Raw genomic sequence first — 20,951 nt, 5'->3', positions numbered from 1 at the left:
CAGTCACCCGTACATTATATGCCCCCACATTGTAATGTTCCCTTCCAACTGCCCCACAGTATTAAGCCCCTCTCCTGCTGCCCCAGTATAAACTGGTGGAAACTAGAGGGGACATGAAACTGGAGCAGCTGGAGGGGGACATTAAACAGTGGGGGTAGTTGGAGGGCGACAATAAATTGACAGCTGGAGCGGGACATGAAACTGGGGGCAACTAGAGGGGGACATTAAAATCAGGAAGCTGGAAGCAGACATAAAACCGTAGGGGTAGCTGGAGGGTGACATTAAACTGGGGGCAACTAGAGGCAGACAGGTCCCCCTACAGCTACCTCCACGGTTTAATGTCCCCCCAGTCTGTGACCTCTTCATCTACCCCCAGTTTCATGTCCCCCCCATTTCTCCCTCAGTTTCATATCCCCCTTTATTTTCCCCATTTCATGTCCCCCCCTCCATCTCTCCCCCAGTTTCATGTCCCCCCCTCCATCTGCCATCTCTGCCCTAGTATAACATTCCACTTCCATCTCTGCCCCTAGGTTACTGAGACACACACACACACATATATAGACAGACAGACATAGACAGGCACACATATATATAGACAGACACACATATAGACAGGCACACATATAGACACACATAGACAGGCACACATATAGACAGACACACATACAGACACATATAGATAGGCACACATATATACAGACACATACAGACAGACACACATATATACAGACACATATAGACAGACACATAGACAGACACACATAGACAGGCACACATATAGACAGGCACACATATAGACAGACACACATACAGACACATATAGACACACACATATAGACAGACACACATACAGACACATATAGACAGGCACACATATAGACAGACACACATATAGACACACACACATACAGACACATATAGACAGGCACACATATAGACATGCACACATATAGACACATATAGACAGGCACACATATAGACAGACACACATATAGACACATATAGACAGGCACACATATAGACAGACACACATATAGACACATATAGACAGGCACACATATAGACAGGCACACATATAGACACACACACACTCTCTCTCCACCCTGCAGCTCACCTTACATCTCTCAGTACTTTATGACACGCTCCACATCTCCATCTTTGGCCGGCACTAAGACACGCCCCCCCTAGACACGCCTCCCTAGTCAAAGCTGTGCGGGCCGGACTGAATCAGTCAGAGGGCCAGATATGGCCCGTGGGCTGGACTTTGCCCAGGTCTGCCTTAAACAGTAGTAGAAGAATATCTACTGTACAACTGTATTATCTGTAAGTATCCAGTGCAGATAGAACTGCAGCAGGACCATGGCCATTTTCAATGAAAATCACATTGGACATTGAAGGAGAGGCAGATTAGACTCAGGTCTGCCATCTCAGACAAGTTTGTACAATATTAACTAAAGAAGTGAACGTTTTTTTAGGGAAGCATGGCCAACTGTTATGGTTGTCTGGTAAATAAAGAAAAAAAAAGTGTCAGCAAGGCAGTACAACACAAGAAGTGATACTCACCTCAGCAATCCCCCACAGCTCCCATACTGATGTTTGATCCCTGCTGGTCTCTACTTCTTGATGTCTCTAAAAACACTGAAAATGATCACCGGCCATAGCAGCGAACTGCCTCATTCAGTGGTCAGTGTGTGTGTGCTTGTGTACTGGCTGGACAACCACTTTAAATGGTCACTCATTTTTCAACAAACATTGCATAAATCAATATAGGTGATTCTAGGAAAATGTGTAATATACTTTTTCAGAAAGATGTTTTTCTTTCAGCTTTTATCGGGCTGTTTCCCTGCACCCCTACATATGTTAAACTGACTTTCACTCTGAAAATATCTGCTATATCCATCTCCAGATGGACTGCAGATCACTAAACTCAGATTACACATATCTTTTGTCTCAATGATATCAAAAATTGCTTCAAGGTATATATATATATAAATAATCTGTTGCGTGCATAATGCTTTACTATACTTACTGAAAACATCTCCTCTTTGCTTTCCTTGATCCTCAATCTTGTTATTCTCTGGTATCCTAGTAGGTGACTGAGGGAGAGCTGTTGTAACAACAATAGGTGGTTTTGATGTTGAAGGCTTTGTTGGTGGCTGGGGTGGCCTTGTGACTGGTTGAGGTCGCTTTGTGACTGGTTGTGGTGGCCGGGTTGCTGGTGGCGGCGGCCGGGTTGCTGGTGGTGGTGGCCGGGTCGCTGGCTGCGGTGGCCTGGTCGCTGGTTGAGGTGGCCTGGTTGCTGGTGGAGGTGGTCTGGTCGCTGGTGGAGGTGGCCTGGTTGCTGGTGGAGGTGGTCTGGTCGCTGGTGGAGGTGGCCTGGTCGCTGGTTTTGGTGCTGGTCGTGTTACAGGTGGAGCAGGTCTGGATGTGGTCTTGGGTGTCTTTGGATGTGGCTTTTCTGTAATAGAGGGTGAGGGAGGCCACTTAGGATGCCGGGAGCCAAAGTCTGGGATCCTGTTGCTGCTGCCTTCACTACCACTTAATGTGCTGCCATTTCCTTTAAGTACGTTTCTCATATTATCTTTACCTGGTAGAAAATTATGTGGGCCTAGTGGATCAATCATCACTCGGGGGATGGCTGCAAGAAAAACCAACAGAATGATCTACCATCTCTGTATTGCTAATGCATTGTAGTGTTTATGTTGGAAAGACATTTTGATATCTTTCAACTTGTAAGCAAAAAAGAAGAGATATTATTACATATGAAAGAAATACAATATGTACCTATTAGCTCTACACTATATACATACAAGATATACAATATACATATGCAGAAGATGTTGAACCTGAAGATTGTTAAAGCTGTACACTTTAGAGAAAAGTAAAATCTATTGAATAAAAATAGTTCAAAGACCTCACGTTTTTTTTTAATTCCAAGTTAGAAATGACAAGTTTGTCTGTTAGAAAATATACCAAAGCTTCTAGTAGATCAGAAGGTTTAAGGCCGGGGCCATACATGGTGTAAATGCCACGGGAAAAAAATGTGGCCGTATACAGTTACTGTATAGTGGATGGGATTCTAGCAAATCCCATTAACTCACAGCGTAAAAATACAACCTATGATTTCCAAAACCATTGCGGTTTTGAAAATCGCAGCATGTCAATTATACATATGGATATGCCGGTGGCTTCCTTATAGGTATAACTGAAGCAGAAAGTCTGCAGAAGAAAACTTTGTGGACTCTCTGTGTAAAATGCAGCGGGAAAAAACCACAATGTGTTTTGCCGCCACGGTTTTTCCCACAGCATTTTTTTTGCTGTGGAGCGCTACGTGGGGCATTAGCCTAAAGGAGTTTAAAAGGAACATATTTCCTGAGCAGGTTTTCTTTAAATTAAGGTATATGTGCAAATATATCTGAAGCGACAATTATGGGATAAGAATTGAACCCCAACTTCTGACTGCATCAGAAGTAAATCTCTAGAACAGATGGATCAGTCTGGGTTCTATGGATAGCTGATAGGCTCATAGAAGGAAGGGTCTATATAACTAATCCTGTTCACACAATGTATTCAGTAACTACGTAGATTTAAGGGCACTGCAGATTATTTTACGTCATTAATATGATGGCGGTGCTTCATTTATCATGTACTACAGTTTTCCATAAAAACTGTTTCAAGATTTTCCTAGAGCTGCTTTTAAATAGATCATCGGTAAAGAATCCATATCACTCGGGATATTTTCTAAGTTTCAATATTCCATTACATGAGTCAAGTCATTTTCCTGCGGTCTAATGGACCAAACCGTTCTAACGCACTAACCTCTGGCTGTACAAACATTTCAATGCAATGTCTTGCTTCACCGATGCCTAGATGACTTAATTCTTGTCATGTTAATATGTGGTTTTCAACTGATATTTTGCAGAGAAGTAGCAGATGTCTGCTGTGACAATACTGGTATTGGTAGACAAATGAAATAAAATCATTTCAATTAATATTATTAAGAATGTGTGTTATTTGTATGCTGGTCGCTGATGTCTGGGAACATCGAAGCTGTCAACAGGATAAAAATTAGGCTTTATGCTGGAAATGCAGCCATTTCTAAAAAGTGGATATATAATGAAATATCAACCTTTTGTAGACCTAGACCCACTTTCACATACACTACATGGCGTAGATGATAGTGAGCTGCATTAAATATTAAAAAGGAAAACTCAAGCCTGGTTCCATGTAATGTAATGATCACAATGATGTTACTAGTACATAATAATGTCTGCGGCTGTCAAGAGCAAGGGACCAAAGAGCCACACATGGCTCCCAAGGCACTGGTTAGAGAACAGTGTTGTATATGATAATACGAGTAAAGTGTTGTCTATCATTGATTCAAGGCCTAGTGCACTGTCCATATAGCTTCCCTGTAATGGTTAAACAATGAATCGGATAACATTGCTTAGAGTATTATGCCTTACTGCCTAAAAGGGTTATAATACTGGATAAATGTTTAAAGATTTAAAAACATACGTGTGCAGTCAGCTCCATTGCCCCGGTAGCCTTCGCTGCATTTGCATTTGTAGGATCCTGGTGTGTTGTAGCATCTTGCATAGTTACTGCATTGATAATCTCCAGTGTAACATTCGTCAATATCTATCCAATGGGAAAAAATGTGTACATAAGATTGCCTTATCAAGTACATCCTAAAACATCACATTAGCTAGAAAAATGTCATACATTACAGCATATCCCATCGTATAACTTTCTATGATATCCGAGTATTAGGGCCCCTTCACACGGAGTTTACGCTCTGTTCATTCAGACACGTATACACGAGCGCTTCAAAACACATCCCATTCACTTCAATGGGAGCGCGTGCAAAGCCGGCTTTACGCGCGCTCCCATTGAAGTGAATGGGATGTGTTTTGAAGCGCTCGTGTATACGTGTCTGAATGAGTGGAGCGTAAATTCTGTGTGAAGGGGCCCTTACTGAGTATTATATTATTACTGAGTATTGAATACTAAGTATTACTAGACTTGAATATGTAAAATAAAAAATCCTTACCAAAGCACTGGTACTTTCCATGAGCATGGATTAAGTCATAGCCAGGATAGCACTTGCATATGTAGCTTCCAAAGGTGTTTACACACTTCCTAAATCTTGGACACACGGCCTTCCCTGTGGCACACTCATCCACATCTAGCAAAGAGATATTATTAGATTATATTATATATTATTATATTATTATTAGTATTTAATTGATATGTAGGCACAAAGGAATATAGAACCCAACAATATCACACTTTTTGACATTTTTGATATTTTACCAACTTAAACTGCTACCAGTTCTTATCAGAGTACGGTAATGGACTATAAATAGACAATGGAAATTACGGTAGATGCAGAACAGAAGTTAGGCACTTTGGTGTCTAATCCAACTCCTCCAGTCTTAATCTCCCCGTCCACTTTATGTTATCCCCAGCTTCCTTATGAAATGAATTTAAGACACCACTTACCCACACATGTTCTGCCATCTGGTCCTAACTGCAAACCAGGAGAAGGACAGCGACATCGGACCTCTCCTTTCACAATATCACATCCATATTGGCAATTTGCCATAGAGCAGGTAAGTGCATCTGCAGGAAGATATTTATATATATAAATATCTATATATCTAAAGTAGATGATTTATATGACTGTTTATGATAGCAGCAGCACAGCCAATGGTTATAAAGGTTATCTTCACTGTAGTATTTGTGCCAATTGCAGGGAACAATTTTGCTCGAATTTTCTTGGACATAAGCATAAGTGATTTAATGTGAGTGAAAGACAAAACAAACACTTGCAGTGTTTGCGAACCAGGAACAAGAAGAACGGAGATCACTGCCAGCCGTCATACACAATAAACCAGCAGCCACTAATGAGGGGATAACTATGAGAGGCAGACAAGTTGCAGAGCACGGACATACTTGAACACGTTCCATCGGGCATCATCATGTATCCATTCAGACAATAGCACTTGTAGCTCCCATACGTATTCATGCAGCGGTACTTGCATGGTCGAGGCTTTAGTCCACATTCATTTAGATCTATATGGGGATTGAAAAAAAACAATAACTCACATTTATCTGTGAATGTTAAAACGTTCAGCATGATTTAACAAGAACTATATATAAACACACAGTAGTGACTATATATGTATATGAGAATTCAACAATATTGATCTGCTTAGACCATTGCTGCTTTCTGTGACCATAGAACAAACCAAAAATCCTCCTGAAGATCCTCCTGTCAAGCTAAAGGAGCCTCAACCCACAGACCTCGCAGCTGAATCAGCTACGAAATCCGCAGCAAGATTGAGTAAGACAGTTTTTCTGTGTCCTTCTGTAATCTCTGCCTCCCAAACAGACTCCCGAACACATTGGCAAGGGGTGTGCAGTGAAACCACATGGTCCCCATAGACTATAATGTGGTCCATGTGCTTTCCACATGGTCTCCACACGAGTCATGTGGACAGGAAAGAAGATCGTGAAGTACTTTTCTGTCCGCATGTTCTGTGCATACACCGCGTGGAAATCACATGGACCCCAGTGTGTGGTAGGGATTATCCAGAATCCCATCTACTTTGCAGGTACAGTAAAGCACTGCGTTTTTGCAATGTGGGGCTTCAATCTAAGGCCTGGTTCACATCTGCGTCAGTAATCCGTTCAGGGGGTCCCCATGTGGACTACCAAACGCATTGGCAAGCACTGTGCATTGAAAGCACACAGTCCCCATAGACTGCGCTTGCCAATGCGTTCGGTAGTCCGTTCGGGGGGGTTCCCATGTGGACTCCCCCTGAACGGATTACTGACGCAGATGTGAACCAGGCCTTAGATTGAAGCCTCACATTGCAAAAATGCAGTGTTTTACTGTACCTGCAAAGTGGATGGGATTATGGATAATCGTACGACTGGTTATAGTTACGGAACAGTAACCAGACATCTGCCTTGTAATGACCTGTGCACCTGTGTGTATCACATGACCATGGACCGTATATAAATGACTATATATATATATATATATATATATATATATATATATATATATAAACAGGACCATGGACTGATTTTTATCCACTTGAAGTAAGAAGAAAGAATAAAAGCAAGCAATGATCCTTAGTAAGTGATACATAAATTATAGTGGAAAATTGTGGCAGTTTTCATTATACAAACAATAGCATTAATATCTCAATATTTGACTGAAACTGGACAACCACCGTAAATCATAACCGAGAATACAAGCTGGGCCTTCCACTGAGCGTTTGTGGGTTTGCACAGGCTTATTGTTTCATTTCCCAGGAGCAGCTGTTTACAACCAAGACAGCAGGAATCATGACATTTGTCAGAGTGCATAACCATGATCTATCCTAAACTTATTGGTATTCAGAAATGTCAGGTAAGTCAACATTCTGTAGATTTCTTATTTGAACACATTAGCATGCTGCACATGGGAAATACAAAGGAAACAGATCGGAGAGGCAGCTTTCTTCCATACAGTTTGGTGTTCAGCCAGAAATCTGAAAGAGGTGAAGGCAGATGGAAGCACAGGCACTTACAAGGACTACACTGGGGCAGATTCACTACCAAAAATGCCGCAGAATTCTGACATAATTTGCGTCAGAAAACTGGTATACATGCCTCGCAACACATTTATTGATAGTTTAGACACTTACAGCGCCTTATCCGTCATAGGGGTGAGGATTATTGGGACAAGGGTGTGGCTTTCCTAAAAAGGGCACGGAATAATATGCAACTCTATATGCCACAAATATGCCACAATTTTGTCACTAAGTTGGTGTGGTGATGTAATCCTAGACTAAAGATGAGCCAGATTTATCACTCAGCATTAGAGATGAGCGAACAGTGTTCTATCGAACACATGTTCGATCGGATAGCAGGGTGTTCGCCATGTTCGAATCGAATCGAACACCGCGTGGTAAATTGCGCCAAAATTCGATTCCCCTCCCACCTTCCCTGGCGCCTTTTTTGCACCAATAACAGCGCAGGGGAGGTGGGACAGGAACTATGACACCGGGGGCATTGAAAAAAATTGGAAAAAGTCATTGGCTACCGAAATCAGGTGACCTCCATTTTAGACGAATAGTGGATTTCAAATTCGGGTCATATGAGAATGTGAACTTTGTGACTATGAGACAGGGATAGCTGTACAGGCAGGGATAGCTAGGGATAACCTTTATTTAGGGGGGAATGTTATTAAAAATAACTTTTTGGGGCTCTATCGGGTGTGTAATTGTGATTTTTGTGAGATAAACTTTTTCCCATAGGGATGCATTGGCCAGCGCTGATTGGCCGAATTCCGTACTCTGGCCAATCAGCGCTGGCCAGTGCATTCTATTGGCGTGATGAAGCAGTGCTGAATGTGTGTGTTTAGCTCAACTACTCCACCGGCGTAGTTGAGCTAAACACACACATTCAGCACTGCTTCATCACGCCAATACAATGCATTAGCCAGTGCTGATTGGCCAGAGTACGGAATTCGGCCAATCAGCGCTGGCTCTGCTGGAGGAGGCGGAGTCTAAGATCGCTCCACACCAGTCTCCATTCTGGTCCGACCTTAGACTCCGCCTCCTCCAGCCGAGCCAGCGCTGATTGGCCGAATTCCGTACTCTGGCCAATCAGCACTGGCTAATGCATTGTATTGGCGTGATGAAGCAGTGCTGAATGTGTGTGTTTAGCTCAACTACACCGGTGGAGTAGTTGAGCTAAGCACACAGATTCAGCTCTGCTTCAATCAGCGCTGGCCAATGCATTCTATTAGCTTGATGAAGCAGAGTGTGCACAAGGGTTCAAGCGCACCATCAACTCTGATGTAGCAGAGCCAAGTGTGCACAAGGGTTCAAGTGCACCCTTGGCTCTGATGTAGCAGAGCCGAGGGTGCACAAGGGTTCAAGTGCACCCTCGGCTCTGCTACATCAGAGCCGAGGGTGCGCTTGAACCCTTGTGCAGCCTCGGCTCTGCTACATCAGAGCCGAGGGTGCACTTGAACCCTTGTGCACACTCTGCTTCATCAAGCTAATAGAATGCATTGGCCAGCGCTGATTGAAGCAGAGCTGAATCTGTGTGCTTAGCTCAACTACTCCACCGGTGTAGTTGAGCTAAACACACACATTCAGCACTGCTTCATCACGCCAATACAATGCATTGGCCAGCACTGATTGGCCAGAGTACGGAATACGGCCAATCAGCGCTGGCTCTGCTGGAGGAGGCGGAGTCTAAGGTCGGACCAGAATGGAGACTGGTGTGGAGCGATCTTAGACTCCGCCTCCTCCAGCAGAGCCAGCGCTGATTGGTCGAGTTCCGTACTCTGGCCAATCAGCGCTGGCCAATGCATTCTATTAGCGTGAACTGAGTTTGCACAGGGGTTCTAGTGCACCCTCGGCTCTGCTACATCAGATTGCTACATCTGATGTAGCAGTGCCGAGTGTGCATCAGATGTATAGTTGAGCAGAACTGGCTCAGCACTGCTAAGTCTCTGCATTCGCATAGGAATGCATTGGCCAGCCTTCGGCCAATCAGCGCTGGCTCTGCCGGAGGAGGCGGAGTCTAAGGTCGGACCTGAATGGAGACTGGTGTGGAGCGATCTTAGACTCCGCCTCCTCCAGCAGAGCCAGCGCTGATTGGTCGAGTTCCTACTCTGGCCAATCAGCACTGGCCAATGCATTTCTATGGGGAAAAGTTAGCTTGCGAAAATCGCAAACTGACAGGGATTTCCATGAAATAAAGTGACTTTTATGCTCCCAGACATGCTTCCCCTGCTGTCCCAGTGTCATTCCAGGGTGTTGGTATCATTTCCTGGGGTGTCATAGTGGACTTGGTGACCCTCCAGACACGGATTTGGGTTTCCCCCTTAACGAGTATATGTTCCCTATAGACTATAATGGGGTTCGAAACCCATTCGAACACTCAAACAGTGAGTGGCTGTTCGAATCGAATTTCGAACCTCGAACATTTTAGTGTTCGCTCATCTCTACTCAGCATCAGACATGAAGCGCTTTCATAGTCTGTACAGTGTTACTATTAGTCAGTATTCTTAAGATCTTCCGCACTGTGTACAAAGAGGAGAGGCTAACCAGGAACTGTATAAAGGACCAGAAAAAGATCCTTAATGACCCTTTATGTCCCAGAAATTACATCACCGATCCATAGGGGCCACACAACTAGGATCTCCAAAGATCTGGGGTCTGAAGAACATTGCTCTGCTCCATTCAAGGTTTATGGGATTGACAGGGACAGCGCACAGCTTTTTCTATGGGGCCCATGGAGAATGGAGTAGCCTAGATTTTAACACAGAGGCACAGCCTTGCCATGTGCATATTGTATACTGTATATCTGATTTATAATGCAGCAAAGGCGTTATCTTTTTAATTTAACAACTAGCATATCCTGAAGACAGGCCATGAATTTTGGATAGGTAAGGGTCCAGCACAAAGAGCACCCCCGTCGATCAGCACCCCGTTTAAAGGTACCTCTCTATTGTTCACACTGCTGATGTGGTGATGCTGTCAGTAATCAGAATATCACATAGACTACTTTTCCAGGTACTGTAGCATAGAAGAAACTAGTTCGCAGTTAGTATGAATGTGAAAGACAGCATACTAGGAATAGATACAGTAGATGTACAGAACAGGTATCATTCTCAGAGAAGGAAAGTTCTTGCATTATATGATCTATATGATCTGCATGCCTTTGGAAGCCTGGTCTTCAAGGCAAAGCCATCAGTCCAACATTGCAATAGACAGCCTTCTGCCAAAGAGTCTGCTCTTTCTTCTACAGCCATGCTCTAACAAGGAGTGCACTGGCGTAGTAGTCAATAGACATTCTCACCCCCGGGAGGGAACTCTGTAGTTGGATAATCCACAGGAAAGAAAACAGGCACGTCATGGTACCAGTCAGGCTGCATGGTCAATAGGCGCTCATCTTCATGTGAAGGAGGAAAACATGGTCAACAATTCTTCTGTGTGCATTGTGAAGTACATAAGAATACCAATAGAATATGTCACTGAAGTTCCCTTTTACACATACTGTATAGAAGGAAAGTGTGTACTGATGCATATCCATAATCCGCTTTAGGAATAAAATAAACCAGTGGTGTAGCTACTGGGGTAACAGCTACAAATAGGCCCCAAGCCATAACCTAAGGGTCCATTCACAAGGAGGAAAATGGTGAGGAATTTGGTGTGGAATTTCAGCACTGAAAAAACAAAGCCTTGCTAGCAGAAAAAGGAACCCATTGAAGCCAATGGGAGGCTTTTTTTTCAGTGCTGAAATTCCACACCAAATTCCTCACCATTTTCCTCCATGTGAATGGACCCTAAGGCTGCATTCACACTGAGTAACGCTGGCGTTTTTTGTGCTTATTTTTGCACATAGCGCCGCGTTAATGCCGTGTTAACGTGGCGCTATGTGCAAATTTAGCACAAAAAACGCCAGCGTTACTCAGTGTGAATGCAGCCTAACAGTGATTGTTCTCCTTTAATCTCCCTTCTAATTACCTTTAAATGACTGACAGCGTCCAATATATGACTTAGGGCTTCTGCCTCCAATCTTATCAGACCCTAGCATTGAACCTGGTCACCTGGTCAGGACCCATAAGTATCTAGGCGTGATCCTCAACAATAAACTAGACTGGGCTGATCACCTGGAGGCGCTGCACAGAAAGGGCCACAGCAGACTCTACCTGCTCAGGAGCCTGAGGGCCTTCGGAGTCCAGGGGACACTTCTTAGGGCCTTCTTCAACTCTGTGGTTGCCTCAGCCATCTTTTTTGGTGTGGCCTGCTGGGGGAGCAGTATATCAACCAGGGACAGAAATAGACTTGACAGGCTGATCAGGAGGGCCAGCTCTGTCCTGGGGAGCCCCTTGGACCCAGTACAGGAGGTGGGTGACAGAAGGATACTGTCTGTGGTGACCTCCATGCGGGAGAACAAATCCCACCCCATGTATGAGACCTTGATGGCACTTGGCAGCACTGTAAGTGACTGTCTGCTTCACCCCAAGTGTGAGAAGGAGCGCTATCGCAGGTCCTTCCTTCCAACCACGACCAGGCTGTATAATCTACATCAGACCAAGCAAAGATCACTCCGCACAGAGAACTAATGATTATGACGATGACCATGAGGTCTTCCTCTTTCTCTTCTGCTTTTCCTTAGCTGCTATGAACTCCTAGTATATCTTCTCTTCTCACCTTATGTGTGTCTACGTCTGTAATATATTACTGTGTATTATCCTGTATCTGTATTACTATGCTGCTGTAACATGCTGAAATTTCCCCACTGTGGGACTATTAAAGGATTATCTTATCTTATCTTAGTGATGCATAGGTAGGATATTTAAGAGAACCAGTGATGCTGCTGAAAGATTTGGATGGGCCATGGCTGGAGAGGCATGAAGTGAACTTTTATAGAAAGGACCAAACAATTTCAGCACCGGGGCCATGAGCCTTATGTAATGCCCCTGAAACAACCCCTCATGCTTTCATGTATAAATGGCACCTAAATACAGCAAGTTTTGCTACTGGAAAAAAAAACCAGTTTGTTTTGTCAAAGAAATGAAAGGCACAAAATGGTATTTAGAAACCACTTACGTAAATGAGTTCTGACTAAGTTATAAAGATCTGTGTAAACAAACTTTCCAGCAATTGATGGTTGATGTGTACATTGACTAAGTGATATTCCACTATGTACTACTTTGTAGTAGTTTCAGAAAAGAAGCTATTTTTGTGCTTGAGGATATAGTGTGTTTATAAGCGATAACTTTTTAATCTTTACGGAAGGCTTGTTTTCTGCAGGACAACTGGTATTTTATAATGGCACCATTTACAGGTATATGTAATGTATTGATTCTAGGAAACCCTAGCCAATCAGCTGTTTGTAGGTGTGGCAGTGTTTCTTAATGGGGAAAAAAACAGACATTTTGCCATAGCTTTTATGCTTTCATTTTTACAGCATTGTGTGTGTGGTATAAATAACATGTTGACTCTAAACATTCAGTTGGCTCTCCTATACATGGATACTTGGCTTGGAAGAGCAGAACATGTTTCCTAAACTGTAAGAGGGAAAAGGATGAGGCAGTTCAGTTTCAATTGCCCCATCTTCATCTCTCCTGACAACTGCCATTGGGGGAAATCTGGGAGGCCCTCATACACAGTAGATTGCCTGAATCCACTAAACCCAAGTGTGGTCAATATACCTCTAATTTGTATGGCCAGCTGAAGATACAAAGATACTTTTTGGTATTCAGAAATTAAGGTGATTTTACAGTGTTTTAATAGTTATTGCTGCAGAAAAGGCTGCCACCACTGTCCATGATTCTGTCAGGAAATTACACGGTATGATCTATATGACTATCATTACCAGCATCTCAGTCTACAATAAGAATAATACCGGAAACATTACCAAGAAGTTGTATCTATCTATAAAATATTAAGAGAGAATACATACCTTGATTGCAGGTTTTTCCAGTATATCCAGGGTGACATTTGCACTTATTTGGGCCTATACACTCCCCATGTTTACATGCTGGTTGGCAAACGGCTACAGAAACAGAGATAGAAAGGATTAGCATTCACCAGTCACTGATAGATAACCAAATAATGTATTTTATTCCCTACAATTTCTAAATATTGCTTACAATGACCCCAACCTCAGCAAGGTTATACAGTGCAAATACTAGGAGAACAGGAGAGATACCTTACATTGTTATACAGAGAAATGTAAGCACAGAATGTTTGCGTGCAATGACTTCGCCTGCCTCACAGTAGTCTCTTACCTTTTATCAGAATCATTACATCTGAGTCATACATGCTGCAATATCAGGGGAACTGCATGAGTGGTCAGAGTAGTGTAGCAACTAAGGGGGCAATAGAGACCTTTGGGCTAAGGCCGCACGTAGCGAGCCACAATCAAAAAACGCAGTGGAAATGACCACAGCAGAAATGTATTAGGTTTTTTTTCTGCAGTGTTTTCACAAAAAGTCTGCAGAGCTTTTTAGCCTTATACCTCCATTATAAGCCTTATACATCCTTATATACAACTTTTGGTGAGTACAGTATATAAATGACTAGAACAGAACTTCACCTACAGGAGCTTTTCTCACATCTCATTTCAAATCCATGGCCATTAGCATGGAGCTGGTTCACCCTTTCCAGCTCAAAGGGGTTGTCTAGTGTTTACGTTTTTATGGCCTATCCTTAGGACAAGCCATAAATATCTGATTGTGCAGTTTGGGGGCGCTTCCGGTACTATAAACCATACAGGGCCGAAAGCAGTTGGCTCCTTGCTCTGCTTACAGAACCGAGGAATGCTGGTACTGTAGCTCAGCTCCAATTGCTTTAAGCACCATGTTGTACAGCTGACTGGTGTGGGAGCCAGCTGTCAGCCCATAAAGATAGGCCATACAAATTTAATTCCCCTTAAAACAGCTTTGATTATTCTGGGAAAGTTTTCTACGAGCATTTGGAATGTGTCAGTGGGTATTTTTACCTATTTATGCGAAAGAGAATCTGAGAGGTCAGATATTGAACAAAAGGCCTGGTCCATCATCTGCATTCTAGCTCATCTCAAAAGTGTTTCATGGGGTTGAGCTAAGGTCTCTGCATGAGTAAAGCAAGTTCCCTAAACTTCTCCCACAAAGTTGTAAGCATACATTTGTCCAAATGTCTTGATATGCTGAAGGATTAAGGTTAAGACCCCACATAGTGGGCTGCAGCAAAAAAAAAAAAAAAAGCACTGCGGAAAAAACCGCAGCGGCAACTCATCGTGGTTTTTTCTCTTTATACGTATAGGGAAACCGCCAGCATTTCCGTACACAGAATTGACATGCTGTGATTTCCAAAACTGCTAAAGTTTTGGAAATTGAAGCGTTTCCTATGAGCGTATTTTATGCATTGTGTCAACCTTGAGTGACTGTAAAACTCTTCGGAAAAAAAACACAACGCCACATGGGGAGCAACCATAAGATTTCACTCCACTGGATCTAAGAGACCTAGGCCAACCCTTGAAAAACAACCCCATAGCATTATCCTTCCTCCATCAAATGTTATAGTTGGCACAATGTAGTCAAGCAGGTAATGTTCTCCTGGCATTCGCCAAACCCTGACTTGTCCATCAGATGGCCAGATAGAAAATTGTGATTTGTCACCTCACAGAGCACATTTCCACTGCACCAGAGTCCAGTGATGGTGTGCTTTGCTTCACTCTCACACTTTGCATTGTGCTTCGTACTATAAGGCATACATGCAGCTACTTGGCCATGAAACCCATGTCATGAAGCTCCCAGCACACAGTTTTTGTGCTGATGGTAATGTTACAGGAGCTTTAGTTCTTGCGACTTTTATGCACTATGCCCCTCAGCATTTGGCGACCCTGCTCTGTTTCTTTATATGGTCCGCTTTCATGTCTGAGTTGCTTCCACTTTTCAATAATACCACTCACAGTTGATCCTGGAATATTTAGGAGGGAAGAAATTTCACTAAAAAAAAATGTAACAACAGTGGAATTCAATAAGCTCTTTAGAATGATCTCCTTCTTCACGAATGTTTGAGAAGGCAACTGTATGGCTACATTCTGGATTTTATATACCTGTGGCCATGGAACTGAATGAAACTCCTCAATTCAATAATGAAGAGCTGTGGCACAATTCTTTTTTCGATATAGTGTATAATTTAATAAATGTTTCTAAATGATGAAGTTATACCGAATCTGTTCCTGCAAAACTATAGCTTAATATGCAGTGGTTAGCTTAATATGCAGCCTTGCAGCGCTGGAGTCTTGGGTTCGAATCCTGCCAAGGGCAACATCTGCAAGGTGTTTGTATGTTCTCCCCGTGTTTGGGTGGTTTCTTCCGGGTACTCCGGTTTCCTCCCACACTCCAAAGACATACTGGTAGGGAATATAGATTGTGAGCCCTATATGGGACAGTGACTAACATTGTCTGTAAAGTGCTATGGAATATGATGGCGCTATATAAGTAAGAAAAATAAATAATAAATAAATACATTTTCATGGTTAATGTGTGTATAAAAATGTACATACTGAATGAGATTATTTATTAAATTTAAAGCAAAAGGAAATAATTCACATCTAGGGAACAGTTTATTTTTATAGGAGAAAAGGGACATGAAGATAACAATGGCATCACAATCCAAAGCCTCAAAACAGTTCTGTAGAGGCTGTTTAATGCTATATGACATTTCTGTACAGAGCACATTACAGAGGTATTCTCTATATGTCTCTGCAATACAACTTTAGGACCTCACCAAACATAAGGCAAGGCTAGCTTGTTGCCTCAGGTTGCAGGCTGCAGTACCTCCAAGGGAGTGGTGCAGCAGATAAGAGATGCTGAGTTTGACTCTACTGACCTGCAGATATATAAACTTACTTCAATTATAAGTTCTCCCTCATCCTTTGCTCCTCTTCAAACTCCTATTACAGTCCATCTGTAATGTCATTCAACTGTGAGGATGGACAAATGGATGTGTACACTGCAGTCCCAGGTTGACCATCCGTCTACTTGATCTGCAGTGCAGTTATCCCTGTATACCTGAACTACCTGTGAAAGTTAAAGGGGTTGTGCAACTCATATTTTTATTATTTTAAATACAATATAATTTATGTGTCACGGAGCGAAGGTATACGTCTTCCTCCGGATGGTCTTTTGAATCAACACGGACGCAAGAGGTCGGGAGACAACAGCAATTTATTGTAATCCACAAAGTTAGTAGCCGGCGGTGGTCACATCAACCGTAATAAGAATAAGTCCACAGAAGTCACAATCCAATGATAGCTTTGGCTCCTTGGTCCTGTAACTAAATCCTGGCTCTCTTCAGAGCTGTTCACAGGCCGGCTAACACATACTAACTGCTAGCTACATCTATATACCAAACTGTTACTTCCTATATCTGGGGGTGGGAAGGGCTGAGTCACAGATCCTTCCCCCCTCACCTATGCCAAGGAGAGCAGACTCCCTGTCTCTTTTGAACAATGCACAGTCCAACATCTTCTTGGAGACACGGATCAGATTATCTCCACCCATTGTCCTCACTAGTTAGAGGTATTTGCATACAATGTGCTAACACACTAGACCCCAATCAGCCAACTACACACTGATGTTTACAACAGGTTAGAGAATACATTCCACATGAAATATATATTACACATTGCCTATTGCCGGACTCTAACCATCCCGTGACATTATGTATATTTTATTAAGGAGTTGACTGGTGAGTTAAATTTACCTTCTTCTGGCAGTATCCTCATGTTGTACCCAGAGGTTGCAATCTGGATGATACCAACCAGCCCGTCTCATGGGTTGCTCTGACTCCTCCCACCTCTGTCTGTACAGATAATTACCTGTGTTGTGGGAACTGGCTTTACTTTAGTCAACCAACCTCCATAATATCTGTGAGATCAGGAAAGGAGGGAGGAGTTGGGGGATTCCAATCATTTAACCCAGACTCAGAACCCCCAGGTCCACCATGAAGAATCCTCCAGTGGCAGGAATGTGAATGTAACTCTCCAGACAAGCCCTTTAATACTGCTGCTCAGGAACCATTAAATATAACAAACCAGTACTTACCTCTCCCCGGTTCTGTGACTATAACAAATGAAGCTGCAACTCTAAAATGAAGGCCCTTTTGTCGGACTATTAAATAATAAAATTATGAGTCAGACACTTAAAGTAGTGTGTATGTGTAAAATATGCATGTTTCATCATGTATGTGAATGCAGTACTTACTATGTATGCACTTACGTAGAATGTTGTAAATACAATCATAAATAACTTTAATTAGCAAAAGTAGCTTTGGGCAATCATTGTGTAAAAATAAAATGGCTACCACTTTAAATTTTTTTTTTTTTTTTTGCTTTATCTCTTAGGCTATGTTTACATGGAATAATTTGTAGAGGAGTTTAAGGCAGTCTTCTGCCCATTGCTCTGCAAATTCCATGCCTGTGGATCACAATGGGGCTAATCAGTCACAGAAAGATCAAGCAGAACGAGTATTTTTTCAGCATCCTGCCCAACGCATCGATGGTGAACCTAGCATTATTTTTAGTCCCTCTAGGGTCTTGAGCCTTACTACCAAATGCTCAGAAATACATGTTATAACTTCACAAAAACACCCAAAAGTCCCGTCTGTCTTTGTGTAAGTTATTACTGCAGCTAAAAGCAAACATTATCTTTTCTGTTAATGGAAACATTGCCCAAGAATAATAGATCTCATGACTCAGAAGGGTTTACTGGCACTTATTCAGCTCAGATTTCAGCCTCCTATTAGCAGATGCTGTATCCTTTATACAACCATACATTTACTGTAGGTTTGATCTGCAAGAGGTTTAACCTTAAAATAGAAGTGGGCATAGTTCTCCAAGACTATTAGTGAGCATCAGAATACAACTTCTAGTTCTCAAAGTCAGGTCTTAAGATAAGTTGTCACCCTCTCTTTTGTGAACTTCATATCTGCTTTGCTACACTGTCTTTTCTAAGCTTAATATTACAACTATATCTATACTATATTACAATTATATCAAGTACTGTGTTCTATTCTTTTACTACAAGCTGACACAAGGCTATTTTATGTTAATGAAAAATGACAGTTTACATGAGCCAAGGTCAATTACATCTAATAAAACAGTACTAATTTTAGTGAGTAATACTGTGTGTACAGAATTACTTGATAAAAGCTCTTAAAGGGGTTGTCTGCAAACAAAAAAGAACTGCAAACAGTCCTATGATTAAGATAGACCTATTTCAACTTTACAATTTTCCTATGAGAGGATGATATCTTGTCTGATGATCTGATCACGTAGGTTGCTTTCCTGCAAGTCCGTCTCCCTTAGCCCCAGGAGTGGGTGGGGCTAACAAGCAACCAAAATATGAAATGGACTCAGTTTCACATTCCACCTAAAACCAACCATTAATATCAATAAGAGTCAGACGCTGAATTTTTTGTCTGATTTTTTTTTTAGCTAGTGGAAAAAATAAGCGTCATGCTCGATATTTAGTAGAGTTCCACCTGCTAACTCCCATTGAAGTGAAGAGGAGGCAGAAAATACCGCCTGCCAGGTGTAGAATTAAACAAGGAATTTGGTCAAACAGAAAAATTCAGCTTCAAGTTCCTGAACCTGAATTTTTCAGCTAGGAAAAAGTTTGCCATGTGAACATATGCAGCTGTGAAATTGCTGGAGCCCTAAAATATTTTCACAATTGTTTATTTTCCATGGTGAGTAGGCCATAAAACTAGAGCATAAAACTTACTGCATTTATTATATTGCAATACAATATTACTGCACAATCTTTGGTTACACTAGTGCTACTGTTCTCAGTCAGTGAAACTGCCTACATTTTTGGTACTAGTCACATAATCCATAGGGTGGGAAACTAAATAAAACACAAGAGAATACTCTAGAATCAAATTGTAGATGTCACATTACTTTCTACCTGTACTCTTGTTGAAAGTCACCGAAGTCAGAACTGAAGATGCTATATGATAGAAAATGTAATAATGAAGAATTTTTTAAGGGACCCTGTCACATGGGAAATAGCCTACAATTTATAGGCAGAATAATATACAGCAAAACAAGTTAGAAGATTAAGATAAATTTTAGAGGTAAAGATTATGACCTGTCAGTTATTCATTTATATCTTTGCTCTTTGTGTGTTGAATTAAGGAGGCGGTCCTAATGGTGATTGACAGCTATCTCGGTAGGCACAAGCATAAGGACCTCCTCCTCCGGAGATTTCAATGAATATATGACAAGTTATAAAGAATATTTTCAAAAAACAAATACATAATGGACATTTTTCATGTGACCGTTTCCCTTTAAATGCATAGGCTACGATTATTTTTTCCATATAGACATCATACAGGGACTGTATTCAGGGACTGCATTCCGTGATAAACTCAGCCCCCAACTCAGATGAACACTCGATTGTGTTCCCTAACTATAATGGTAGGTTATATTTTTCTATTTACATCTTTACTAAGATCACTTTATAGAGCAGCCTCTATGTCATAACTGTATTTGCTGAAAACATTCAGAAGAAATGCATAAGGCCACTCTCCATCAGATAACACAATGTTCTAAATATAACCCAACATGGCACAAATCCAGTCTCTAAAACAACACGCAAACTGAATTTTCTGGCATCTTGCTCAATGTAACATCAAAGAACATGCCAGTCATAGTGGTAAGGTGTGAGAGGTTAGGTTTATTGTAACCAATACTAGGAATGAATCCTTAAAGGGAGTCTACTACCGCCCTCATGCATACTCAACTAATACCACCGCATTATAGAGCACATTACAGAGATACACAGCATATTTGTTGAGTATGTCAATTTTGTAGATTTGGGGAAAAACTAATTTGAAGTCTTTAGCACATGAGGCAGTTGGTGCACTGGGGTTGGGACCTCTGGCTTGGGAGCACTGCTGCTCAAAAAGGATGGATGATATAATAGTTAGGGGATCACATCTCATTGCATGAAGTAGCATCTGTAAGAGATGACAGGGATAGAGTAGTAAGAGCAGTGCTCCAAGATGTTGAAATCCCACGACCCAAAGCATTGATTGGCTCATTGCATAAGACTTCAAAACGGTTTTCCTCCAAATCTACAACAGACATAACAGAGGTACACTATGTTTATCGCTGTAATGTGCTCTGTAACACTGTGGTGACAGGTGAATATGTTTTGGGTAGGCAGTAGACTGTCATTAAATTTAACTTTAGCCCTTCAACACAATTTTCTTACTTTTTTTTTACCATTACCTAGACACATTGACAAATTTGTGTAATGTTACATTTATAAGGGTTATAAGAGTTTGAGCACCATAAATTTCCCTGAAAAGCATTAGTACTACTTGATAAAATTCTAGGTGCCTGCATTTACAATTATCAGAGGTTTA

General features: G+C 41.8%; 1 protein-coding gene across 5 annotated transcripts in view; it reads right to left on the bottom strand.

Moving 5' to 3' along the window:
* Positions 1–20,951, bottom strand: part of NPNT (nephronectin) — an 81,580-nt gene that overhangs the window by 15,438 nt on the left and 45,191 nt on the right. For 3 of the 5 annotated variants that reach the window (XM_075286164.1, XM_075286171.1, XM_075286192.1), the window contains 6 exons: positions 13,489–13,581; positions 5,959–6,078; positions 5,506–5,625; positions 5,054–5,188; positions 4,519–4,641; positions 2,030–2,638 (listed from right to left, as the gene is read on the bottom strand). In XM_075286164.1, coding sequence (XP_075142265.1) covers positions 2,030–2,638; positions 4,519–4,641; positions 5,054–5,188; positions 5,506–5,625; positions 5,959–6,078; positions 13,489–13,581 — 1,200 coding nt within the window. The remainder of the gene's footprint in view (positions 1–2,029; positions 2,639–4,518; positions 4,642–5,053; positions 5,189–5,505; positions 5,626–5,958; positions 6,079–13,488; positions 13,582–20,951) is intronic. The other 2 variants (XM_075286178.1, XM_075286185.1) reach the window with 2 other exon arrangements.

Source organism: Leptodactylus fuscus, chromosome 1 (genome assembly GCF_031893055.1).
Source record: "Leptodactylus fuscus isolate aLepFus1 chromosome 1, aLepFus1.hap2, whole genome shotgun sequence".
Taxonomy (NCBI): Eukaryota; Metazoa; Chordata; class Amphibia; order Anura; family Leptodactylidae; genus Leptodactylus; species Leptodactylus fuscus.
Note: the sequence above shows the minus strand (reverse complement) of the source record. Positions and strands in the feature narration are given on the sequence as shown.